The sequence below is a fragment of the Cervus canadensis genome, chromosome 23, assembly GCF_019320065.1.
Source record: "Cervus canadensis isolate Bull #8, Minnesota chromosome 23, ASM1932006v1, whole genome shotgun sequence".
NCBI lineage: Eukaryota > Metazoa > Chordata > Mammalia > Artiodactyla > Cervidae > Cervus > Cervus canadensis.
The window spans coordinates 53,513,398-53,525,706 of NC_057408.1; the positions used below are offsets into that span (position 1 = coordinate 53,513,398).

General features: G+C 39.8%; 1 protein-coding gene across 24 annotated transcripts in view; it reads right to left on the reverse strand.

Annotated features, from left to right (window-relative positions):
- Positions 1 to 12,309, reverse strand: part of EPB41L3 (erythrocyte membrane protein band 4.1 like 3) — a 225,957-nt gene that overhangs the window by 51,382 nt on the left and 162,266 nt on the right. For all 24 annotated transcript variants that reach the window (XM_043443963.1, XM_043443951.1, XM_043443955.1 and 21 more), the window contains 2 exons: positions 6,559 to 6,663; positions 5,060 to 5,102 (listed from right to left, as the gene is read on the reverse strand). In XM_043443963.1, coding sequence (XP_043299898.1) covers positions 5,060 to 5,102; positions 6,559 to 6,663 — 148 coding nt within the window. The remainder of the gene's footprint in view (positions 1 to 5,059; positions 5,103 to 6,558; positions 6,664 to 12,309) is intronic.

Consider the following 12,309-nt stretch of genomic DNA (forward strand, 5'->3'; position numbering starts at 1 on the left):
TACTGTACTTGTGACTGCTCTGGGTCTTTGTTGCCGCACGTGGGCCTTCTCCAGTTGTGTCGAGTGAGCGCTACTCTCTAGCTGGGGTGCACGGGCTCAGCAGGTGTGGCGCAGGGGCTTAGTTCCTCCGCACATGGGATTTTCCCAGGCCAGGGATCGAAGCCATGACCGCTGCATTGGCAGGCAGATTCTTTACCACTGAACCACCAGGGAAGCTCTTTCCTAGACTTTTAACACACCCCACCTTGCCTCCTCATTCCATGACTCCTGGAAGCTCCATTCTCTGCCGGAGTTCTTCCCAAATATTCACAAGAAAAGTGACAGCATGTCTGACAGAATAGCACTGAAACAAGTATACTATCAAGGGTCAAACAGATCACCAGCCCAGGTTGGATGCATGAGACAAGTGCTCAGGGCTGGTGCACTGGGAAGACCCAGCGGGATCGAATGGGGAGGGAGGCGGGAGAGGGGATTGGGATGGGGAACACATGTAAATTCATGGCTGATTCATGTCAATGTATGGCAAAAACCACTACAATATTGTCAAGTAATTAGCCTCCAACTAATAAAAATAAATGAAAAAAAAAAAAAAAACAGTGACAGCATGATAAGTATGCACCAGCTCTATCCTTTGCACTATTCTCTTGCTTGAGTAGCACAGGCTGCATAGGTTACCTGTGTTTCTGTCATCAATGGCATGGTCCATTTATTAAATGGTTTGTTCTTGACATTATTACTCATATTACATTTATACTTCCACCTGGCAGGGATCCCTCTTAAGTTGACTTATAAAGGACTTAGTATAGGACCAGGTATTACTGGGTGTTTCATGTCATTTCTAAACCACCCAGAAAATATTCCCAAAACACCGGCTCTAAGAGTTACAAGTCATAACATATCTGTCAATCAAATGTATTCTTAGTGATTATTTTTCCCCCTGTTCTTGAAAAAGTCCTCCTGTTATTCTAAAAATAATCTGGTTTGATTTTACTCTCCTATTGATTCCTATTCACTTCCTGCTAAAACAGAACACTTGCCAATGGTGAAGTTCATAATGGGAGCTGGCTCACCCCCAAGCAACTGGAATGAAAGCTAATGGATTAGTTATGGGAAATGGATTTACTGCTCTTTTATAATTTTCATCCACTTCAAAGTGAATCCAATGAATCATTTAGCAATGTAATTAAACAAACTCATAATAAATTCAGGGTAAACACTCTAAGTTAGAAACTAAGAGGTAATAAAAATAGAAGAAAGATATTTCAATGCAAAAATCCTCATTACAGGAAAGTGAGTTTCAAAGGACTGTGGGCCTGAGAAGCATCTGAGAGGCTTGGTAAAAATGCCAATCCCTAGGCTCCACTCTACTTTACTCCACAGCTCTGATCTCCACAAGGAGATCAAACCAGTCCATCCTAAAGGAAATCAATCCCGAACATTCACTAGAAGGACTGATGCTGAAGTTGAAGCTCCAATACTCTGGCCACCTTATGCAAAGAGCTGACTCATGGAAAAGACCCTGATGCTGGGAAGATTGAGGGCAGGAGGAGAAGGGGGTGGCAGAGGAAGAGATGGTTAGATAGCATCACTGACTCAATGGACATGAGTTTGAGCAAGCTCTGGGAGTTGGTGATGGACAGGGAAGCCTGGCATGTTGCAGTCCGTGGGTTCTCAAAGAGTCAGACACGACTGAGCAACTGAACTGAACTGAAGATTATAACTCAAATGACAATGAGGTCTCATAGGACATTATTTTGAAAAGTGGGAAAGCTTAAAGAAAATATAATCTATATCATAATCAAGGGGAAAAAAATCCAGTGAAATGAGGCATAAAATTTGAAATTAATATGCAAGGCAGATTTAAACTGAAATACATATCCCCATGGAGAGTTTGGTAGGAGCCAATCACTGAGAAGCTATGGTTATGCCATAAATAGGCCTGTGAGGCTGAATCTGCTCAAATGATGACTGTGGTTAGAGACTTTGGAATTGGAAGAGTCTCAGTGCATAAAAATGACATTCTATAACACTGATATAGGCTTTTAAATTACAAATTTATGATAATTAGAAAACTGTGAAACTAAAGAGAATTCATTATTATGCAAAAATTCTAACTTTAGTCTTCTGTGCCTGCCAAATCTTAAAATGTCTAAATATACTACGTTTATAGCATAAATGACTATCATATATTCTATATCATGAAATCACTATATTGTAAATACACTATATCCTAAGATAGTAGATTCAGAAATTTTAGATCTTAATTTTAGGCGTAAAAGATGACTGGAATAAGACTTTTTTTATAAGAACAAACTCTACAGGCTCAGAATTTTCTATTTCTCAAAAATTTGTGATTTAAAATCTCTATCAGCTACATTGCCATTGTCTTGAAAATCTTATGCTAGAGAACTACTGTGGGCCTACAACATAAAAATAATGGAAATATCCTTTTATTATGTGTGTTTAGAAGAGAAGGTGACTGTACAATAATTACATGAGGTCTGATAATACTTTTCTGCCTTGATACTAACAGAACGTAACTTTGGTGGAAAGAAGGTATTTAGTACACAGGAAACAATGAGAAATATAGACAAAAACACCAAATTCCATTTCCAAAAAAATCCCAATTTTCTGTGCCTCCTTTGCACGATTATCTCTTGGTTTTATGTTGCTGTCACAAACACTGTCTAATCTATGTGAGGAAAATTTCCTTTAAACCTCATGTCTGATTGTCCCTTTAGCTTGTCTCTTAGAAAGAAAGGCAGGAGAAGGGATACATGGGAAATGAAGAGAGAAAGAAAAAAAAAGAATTCCACTAACAGCAAAAAAACTACCTGTTGATACATACAGCCTTTCCTGCAACAGTACTATGATTTATCCTTGAACATTTAATACATTTTCAAAGTGCTTTGTGACTATAAATCACCCAAGTATGAAATAGTATTTTATTAATTAGGTGACTACAAAGAACTTAAATAAAGCACACAAAATGCTAAGATATATTTCAGCACATCTGCTTTTAATAACTCCATAAAAAGGTTCTCAGAACATATTCATCATCTTAAAGTTTTCACTGGACCTCTCTGGATAAAGGTGTGTTTTCACCTATTTATCACACCTGTAGCTTTCCCTGGTTTCAATCCCAATTTACTTCTATCAAACTACTTCATTATCAAGTTTCTTGTTAGTGATGACACTAAATTCCTCTCAAAAATATGGTGAAGATGTTTTCATTGTACAAATAATTCATCAGGCTCTCTAATATCTAAGGAAAAATTCACTATTTTGAGATATTACCTAGCATTAAACCATTTCAAATTGCTTACTACTAATTACTTTTTATTTGCACGCAGGGTATTTGGAGGTCTCAGCACATTCAAAGGTACTAGAAAGATTGTTCTCTTTTAATAGTAAACTGTTGAAAACTTCAATGGGAATGATGCTCTTATTAATAAACTGGTCTTAAATTTAGTCTCCAAATAGAATCAGTTGCTCTGGAAAATTAAACTAGATTTTATGGACAAAAAATGAACTGCTTGAAAAAATTAACTAGTTATTTGAAATTATAAAGTATATCTACCTTTTACCATTTATCTATAGTAAAGAGCAATAGCTACAGAAAAGGATTAAAGAAAAAATTAGTTGTTCTCAACCCCTTACCTTGCAGGGACATTTCTGGGGGGTATTTACTATTAATAACATTCATGCTCTTCCCAATAATCCACATACCTATATACATGCATAACTCTGTTTTGCTGCACTGTACCACACCGCACATGGGGGTCTTAGTTCTCTGAACCCTCACCCTCTGCAGTGGAAGCGTGGAGTCTTAACTACTGGACTGCCAGAGAAGTCCCTACACATAATTCTGTTTAAACAAATATGATTTATTTCTTTAAGGTCTCACTAATGAGAGCTAAAACTATATTTATTCTATCTCATTCTATTTAATAGTTGCCTAGTATTTCAAGGTATAGCTATTTCATGATCGATTTAATCATTTCCTTATACATGGATATTTAAGTTGAAACAGTTTTCTGCTATACCAATGGTATTATAATGAACTTTTCTACATGTATACATATGTACATACTCTTGTCTAATACATACACTGATAACACTTCTACAAGTAAAATTAGGGGTCAAAGAATAAGTACCTTTTAAATTCTAATAACTTTGACAAAAAATGTCTTCCTAAAGGGTTATATTTCTCCCAATTGAGTACAAAATTGCCAGTGCAGGGAATTATTAAAATTTTAAAATCTTTGCTCTGGAAAATTAAACTAGGTTTTATTGATAAAAAATGAACTGCTTGAAAAAATTAACTAGTTATTTGAAACTATAAAGTATATCTATCTTTTACCATTTATCCATAGCAAAAAGCAACAGCTATAGAAAAGTGTTAAAAATAAAAAAAATTCTTCATTCTCAACTCCCTATGCTACAAGTGCCATTTTCACTGAATAGGTGAAAAAAATGTCTCATTTTAATTAGCATTTAATTACTACTAAGATTTAGCACCCTGTCTAATACTTATTAGTTACCTGTTTTAAACTTTCTGTGTTGCTCCTGTAGTTGTTTTGTCCATTAGGAAATGTGAAATGTGCATTTCTTAATTTGCCATTAGGGGCTAAGGAAAGAAGCTATCATCAGATAGTAAAATACAGTCTGACTTGTTATTAAATGACTGTTACTTCTAGCTTGATTGCTTGCCTTTCATACTTTGGTTAGGGATAATATAACATTAATAATTAAGTTTGGAACTTTAAAATGATTGTCAACAGGGGCACCACTTGATTAAATCATATCTCACATCTGTGTACAGGCAAGGGACGAGGTCAAAAGTCATGTCATTTTATCCCCAGGTTGTAATAATTCATAACGGGTGATGGGTATCTGAGCCAGAGAAATCTGCCAAAAATAAAACTTGAGATCTTAATCTGTCTTTCAAAATACTGTATCCACACCAGCCACGTGGATATGAAGTACTAATTCAGATAAGCCCGTGGTTTGAAAATCTTCCTCCCATTTCTACACAAAATAATCCAAAGGAACTTACTTCGAATCTGTTTTTTAATTTCCTTAGCCGGATCCAACCAGTTCTGAAAAAGAAGTGAGAGTCTGAATATGAATCAGAGAAGAAGAGAAATGACTTCGTGTTGAGTGGGTAGAGACACGTGCTAAGTGCATTTGGGAGGGAGCCGGGAGTGGCTGCCAGAAGGGCCCCCAGCTGGGTCCTGCCCCTAATATGTCCAGCTGCCTTCACTCGTCCCAAGAGGGCGTGGGCTCTTGTCTCGTGAGAAGATGTGTATGCGCGCAGGATTGAGGCTGAACAAAATTATTTCACAAGTGCCTTCAGGGATTCAAGCTAGCATAGAAACAGAGGAGAAAAGACGGCAGATTCTATGTTCAAACAAATTAGGAGAAAAAAACTGAAGGTAGAGCCATCCCCCAGTCACTGCAGAAGATTGGTCACAGGGCCCAGATGACACTGAAATCTGGGGATGCTCAAGTTCCTCACATGAAATGGCACAGTATTTGTATACAACCTATGCAATCCCCTCATATACTCGAAGTCATCTCTAGATTATTTCTAACACCTAATACAATGGAAATGCGATAGAAAGAGCTGCTGGTACACCAGCAAATTAAAAATTATGTTTTTGGAACATTCTGGAATTTTCTAAAAAAGTATTTTTTGATCTTCTGTTGGTTGAATCTGCAGATGCAGAACCTGAGAACACATAGAGTTGGCTACGTGTAACGTGACCCCACTGATGTCCTAGACGGTCAGCCCCCACGTAGTGACTTCTATGATTATAAATTGTAAAGCACCTTCTTAGAATGCGTTCCTAACAAACAAACACTTGTTTGAGACTTTATGATTTTCTTCATCAGAACACCCAGGCATTTAATGATGAAGTTAAGACATCATCCAGTGAATTCAGTCAAGATTAAGTATGATTCACAGAATGACAACCAAACAAGTAACATTTATGAACACGATTGTAGTGGCTCAGTTCCCAGCATTAAAGAGACAATTTCTTCTTCCTCATTTTTCAGGTGGTTGAGAGGATAAGAGGCTGCATCAGCTCTAAGAGTCTACGGAGGTGGACTGGATACCTAAGACAAGACACATCTCATATTGTGATGCGGCAAGAATATGAAAGCGTAATAAGACGAATTAATGGCATCCAGTGAACATGTTTTCTGTGTATTAATATATTTGATTCTCAGTGGCTCAAATCCACTGAAATATTATCATACCCTCCCCAAAGCACTATATACAATGCTTTTCTGGAAGCATAAAGAACTCAAGCATGAAGAGCAGACACACTGACTGTTTCCAAAAGACTCAAGATTATAGAAGTTGTTGATAATTTCCTTCATGAAGAAATAAGGTGATAAATAGCATTTAAGGCCTCACACAGTATATGTGAGGTGTAGGGGCGTGAGAGGTGGGTGGAGAATACAATCTACCGATTCAGTTTCAGTTCACTTTCTTGCAGCAAAGGGCAGCTGAAGCCAGAAGATTCTCTATTGCTTTGAACCACTCACCTTCTGGTTTTCAGCATCTCGATATGTAAGCCCAAAATAGTCTTTTTCTAGCAAATTCAGATGTTCACAGACTTTATCAAATAGCACTTGGCCTCTGGAGCGCTTCTGTGAAGAACAAAACAGAAAAACAAGTTACCAAAAAAGCTCTTCAACTGCCATGATTAAAATGGGTACACTTTAAAATCTTGCTTGTTATAACTGTTCAGTAAATGATGAGTGAGTGTGATCAATTCACCATCTCCTTTTTAACTAGAAAAAAGGCTGAATCAAGTGGACCTAATGGTGCAGTGGTAAGGAATCTGGCTGCCATTGCAGGAGATGCAAGAGATGCGGGTTTGATTCCTGGGTTGGGAAGATAACCTGGAGTAGGAAATGGCAACCCACTCCAGTATTCTTGCCTGGAAAAAAGGCAATTATCTGGGGGAAAAAATCCATCAGCTTAATTTATGGTGATACATAGCATCTATCATGTTTTCATGTAAGACTTCAAAGCCCTTTCAACTTGGCCTTGGAGTCTGAGCTGGATTAACTGTCAGCAATTAAGCTAAACTACTTTTTGTTTGCATAGTAGCAACATTTCACATCTTGTACCTTACGCATATTTGTCTCTAAGATTTATGCAGTAAGAGAAAAATAAGAAAATTGATAAACAATGGGCATGCCAAAAGAGAAGATCTGTAAGTGGTATGTATTACTGTGCAACCACAAATATATTGGAAATTACTCAGCCCCCTCAAGCATGACTATTTAGGAGAAAAGATAAATTTAGGATAGAAAAGTGAAGCCTGGTTTATAGCTAGCTAAATAATCAATGTTGTATTTGAATAAAGTTTAATAATGTATGAAAATAAATTACATGCTAGCAAAACTTCTTAACACTCAACGGATATGAGTAAATGCTATGACAACAAAATGCTGCCTGCTAGTTTAAACCTTGTATTTGTAAATAATGGCATATTACTTCTGAAAAATGCTTAGTAAATCATAAAGTTTTCACACACACAAAAAAACAAACTGGTTCTTCTGACGCTTCCTTTGGTAAGATCTCCAGTTTAAGAGATAAGGGCACAAAGGCTCAGAGGACTTAGATGAGAGAGGCAGTCTTGCTGTTGCCTGTGTCGGTTTAACAGATAAACCTAATTCTGAATCTTCCTCATGTCCCTTACATCTGTGCAGACCTCTCTCCCTCTGTAAAATGGGTATGACACCATCTACTTCTTTGCAGCGTTGTTGTTCACTCACTCAATCATGTCTGACTCTTTGCGACCCATGGACTGCAGCATGCCAGACTTCCCTGTCCTTCACTATCTCCCAGAACAAAAGCATTCAAACTTGGTCCAATGATTATGCACGTCAAGCATCCCACAAACGTCAGCTGTTATCAGCCTAAGAGACTGACAAGAGGCAGAACATGTAATGTAGGGCTCAGTTTGCCTTTTTGTTGTAGGAGAACAAACAGCTCCTTGTGGGGCTGATAAACATCCTTGGTACTAAAATGGTGCTAGTAGTAAAGAACCAGCCTGCCAGTGCAGGAGACACAAGAGATGTGCGTTTGATCCCTGGGTTGGGAAGATTCCCCTGGAGAGGGCATGGCAACCCACTCTAGTATTCTTACTAGGAGAACCCATGGACAGAGGAGCCTGGCGGGCTACAGTCCACAGGGTTGCAAAGAGTCAGACAGGACAGAAGCAACTCACCACATGCACAACATTAAAATACCCTGCTCTGGGACTTTTCTGATGGTCCAGTGGCCAAGAACCCCCACTCCCAATGCAGAGGACCTGGGTTCAATCCCTGGTCAGGGAACTAGATCCCACATGCCAAAACTAAGATCTAGTGTAGCCAAAATAAGTAAACAATTAAAAAAAAATACCCTGCTCTTTCTTTAGATATCAATCATGTTTATTGCCTAACTGCTTTAGTTCAGTTCAGTTGCTCAGTCATGTCCAACTCTTTGCGACCCCATGAATCGCAGCACACCAGGCCTCCCTGTCCATCACCAACTCCTGGAGTTTACTCAAACTCACGTATATTGAGTCAGTGATGCCATCCAGCCATCTCATCCTCTGTCGTCCCCTTCTCCTCCTGCCCCCAATCCCTCCCAGCATCAGGGTCTTTTCCATTGAGTCAACTCTTCGCATGAGGTGGCTAAAGTATTGGAGTTTCAGCTTCAGCATCAGTCCTTCCAACGAACACCCAGGACTGATCTCCTTTAGGATGGACTGGTTGGATCTCCAAAGCAGAACACAATATACACAACACACACACACACACACAAATAAACACCAGTGTCTGGCCAAGTACTTTCTCAATGAGCAAAAACAAAAACACAAATAAATAAATCTTCCTCTACAGAAACTTCTACTTTCTTTGACCCAGAGGACCTCAGCCAGGCCCTCAATGGAGGAATTATTCTCAACATGCTGCAGGCAGCCTTGGGCATTGTTTTAATTATTTCTCTTCTTCCTTTTGTTTAAAAGGTGGAAAGGTTGGCTCAGGCAGAGACCACTGTGCTAACTGGTTCTTACTTTTCTGGCTCCTCACCATTTGATTTCTATTAATGACCCATGTGAGAGTTGGACCAAAAAAGAAGGCTGAGCACGAAAGAATTGATGCTTTCAAACTGTGCTGCTGGAAAAGACTCTTGAGAATCCCTTGGACAGCAAGGAGATCAAACCAGTCAGTCCTAAAGGAAATCAACCCTGAATATTCACTGGAAGGACTGATGCTGAAGCTGAAGCTCCAATACTTTGGTCACCTGATGCAAACAGCTGATTCACTGGAAACGACACTGATGCTGGGAAAGATTGAGGGCAAGAGGGGAAGCGGGTGATAGAGGATGAGATGGCTCGATGGCATCACCAACTCAATGGACATGAATTTGAGCAAACTCAAGGAGATCATGAAGGACAAGGAAGACTGGCGTGCTGCAATTCAAGGGGTCAAAAATGGGGTCACATGACTTAGCGACTGAACAACAATGACCCACAGCTTTCTCTTGAATAGACTAGACATTTTTCTTAAACGTATTTGGACACTATATATTTATATATACACACACAAACATATACCTTTTAGTTTTCCACTATTTTACACCTTTAATACCGTATTAAAATGCATTTGTTCAATTAAATTTAATCACACACAAAATTCTTTTCAGGCTTCCTTTTCTACAAATTTCTATATTCATATTAATTTGTCCTTTCTGTTGTTTTCCACATAGAAATAACCAGCTTCAGGGCAAAATTACTTTCTTTTTCTTTCATTAACAAACAGTTCTTAAGACAATAACATAGTGGTCCATTCTTAACACTGAGGGGTTTGAGGGGTTTTGTTTCTGTCTGTTTTGGCTCTAAGAACCAAGATGGTTTGTTTAGAGTCTACTATAATGTTGTTGTTCAGTTGCTAAGTCAAGTCTGACTCTTTGCAGCCCCATGGACTGCAGCATGACAGGCTTCCCTGTCCTTTACCATCTCCCAGAGTTTGCTCAAACTCGCGTGCATCGAGTTGGTGATGCCATCCAACCATCTTGTCCTCTGTCATCCCCTTCTGCTTTCAATCTTTCCCAGCATCAGGGTCTTTTCCAGTGAATCAACTCTTCACATCAGGTGGCCAAAGCACTGGAGCTTTAGCATCAGTTCCTTTCAGTGAATATTCAGGGTTGATTTCTTTTAGGACTGACTGGTTTGACCTCTCCTATTACGGATGGTTGGGCTTCCCTCGTGGCTTAGCTGGTAGAGAACCCGCCTGCAAGGTGGTACACCTGGGTTCAATTCCTGGGTTGGAAAGATCCGCTGGAGAAGGGAAAGGCTATCCACTCCAGTATTCTGGCCTGGAGAATTCCATGGACTGTAAAGCCCATGGGGTCGCAGAGTTGGACACATCTGAGTGACTTTCACTTTCACTACAGATGGTTACATGTAAACAATGAAATTCCTATCTGCTAAATCTGAGCACAGCCACCAGCCAGTAGGATGACACCAGAAACACCTCTCACCTCTCACTCCTGCTCATCCTTGAGTGGGAATGGAAGACTCCACGAGAAGGCAGGTGATCGCAGGCTCGAGGCTACAGGGCTCCTGTGCTCATGGCCAACATCACTATGACCACAGCTCGCTGCCCCAGAGCCCAGACGGGGCTTCCGCACACGTAAAGGGCAAGACCCTGGCAATGGCTGGGGTTGAGACAGGACACAAAACAGGACTATTTTCCAGCCCCACACAGGATCCCCTCTGTGATCACTCTCACCTCCCCTACACTGACTCTTTTTACGCAGATGATTTTCTTCTAGCATATTATTCAAGTTTTTCAAGTCAATGATTTCTACATGTTTGACATCATGTGCATCTTTGGGTAATAATATCTAAAATATGACTAAAGCTCAACAGTCACCTGGAACTTTTAGAGAGTTAAATATTTGGTTCCCAAAGAAAGGATGTTCATGAAGTGATCAAATCTAGGCACCTAATTTTCATAGGGTGTGTTTATATGTTGCCATAATGAGTCAGGAATTCAGTAGATTAAAAAATGCTTTTTTGGACAGAGCTATTCTAAAATCACAATAAACTGTGGAAAATTCTGAAAGAGATGGGAATACGAGACCACCTGATCCACCTCTTGAGAAACCTATATGCAGGTCAGGAAGCAACAGTTAGAACTGGACATGGAACAACAGACTGGTTCCAAATAGGAAAAGGAGTACGTCAAGGCTGTATATTGTCACCCTGCTTATTTAACGTCTATGCAGAATACATCATGAGAAATGCTGGGCTGGAAGAAGCACAAGCTGGAATCAAGATTGCCGGGAGAAATATCAATAACCTCAGATATGCAGATGACACCACCCTTATATCAGAAAGTGAAGAGGAACTAAAAAGCCTCTTGATGAAAGTGAAAGAGGAGAGGGAAAAAGTTGGCTTAAAGCTCAACATTCAGAAAACTAAGATCATGGCATCTGGTCCCATCACTTCGTGGGAAATAGATGGAGAAACAGTGGAAGCAGTGTCAGACTTTATTTTTTTGGGCTTCAAAATCACTGCAGATGGTGATTGCGGCCATGAAATTAAAAGACGCTTACTCCTTGGAAGGAAAGTTATGACCAACCTAGACAGCATATTAAAAAGCAGAGACATTACTTTGCCAACAAAGGTCCATCTGGTCAAGGCTATGGTTTTTCCAGTGGTCACGTATGGATGTGAGAGCTGGACTGTGAAGAAAGCTGAGCACCGAAAAATTGATGCTTTTGAACTGTGGTGTTGGAGAAGACTCTTGAGAGTCCCTTGGTCTGCAAGGAGATCCAACCAGTCCATCCTGAAGGAGATCAGTCCTGGGTGTTCATTGGAAGGACTGATGTTGAAGCTGAAACTCCAATACTTTGGCTACCTCATGCGAAGAGTTGACTCAATGGAAAAGACCCTGATGCTGGGAGGGATTGGGGGCAGGAGGAGAAGGGGACGACAGAGGATGAGATGGCTGGATGGCATCACTGACTCAATGGACATGAGTTTGAGTAAACTCTGGGAGCTGGTGATGGACAGGGAGGCCTGGCGTGCTGCAGTTCATGGGGTCACAAAGAGTTGGACACAAGTGAGTGACTGAACTGACTGATTCTAAAATCAATGGACAATTTACTTAACTGGAGACAAACACTTTTTAATCTCATTTGCTCTTTCCTGTGAGTTGTTAAGTCATGTCTCTGACTTAAATGCATTCGCAGTTCATGTAATCCTTCAGTATTAACACATGAACAAC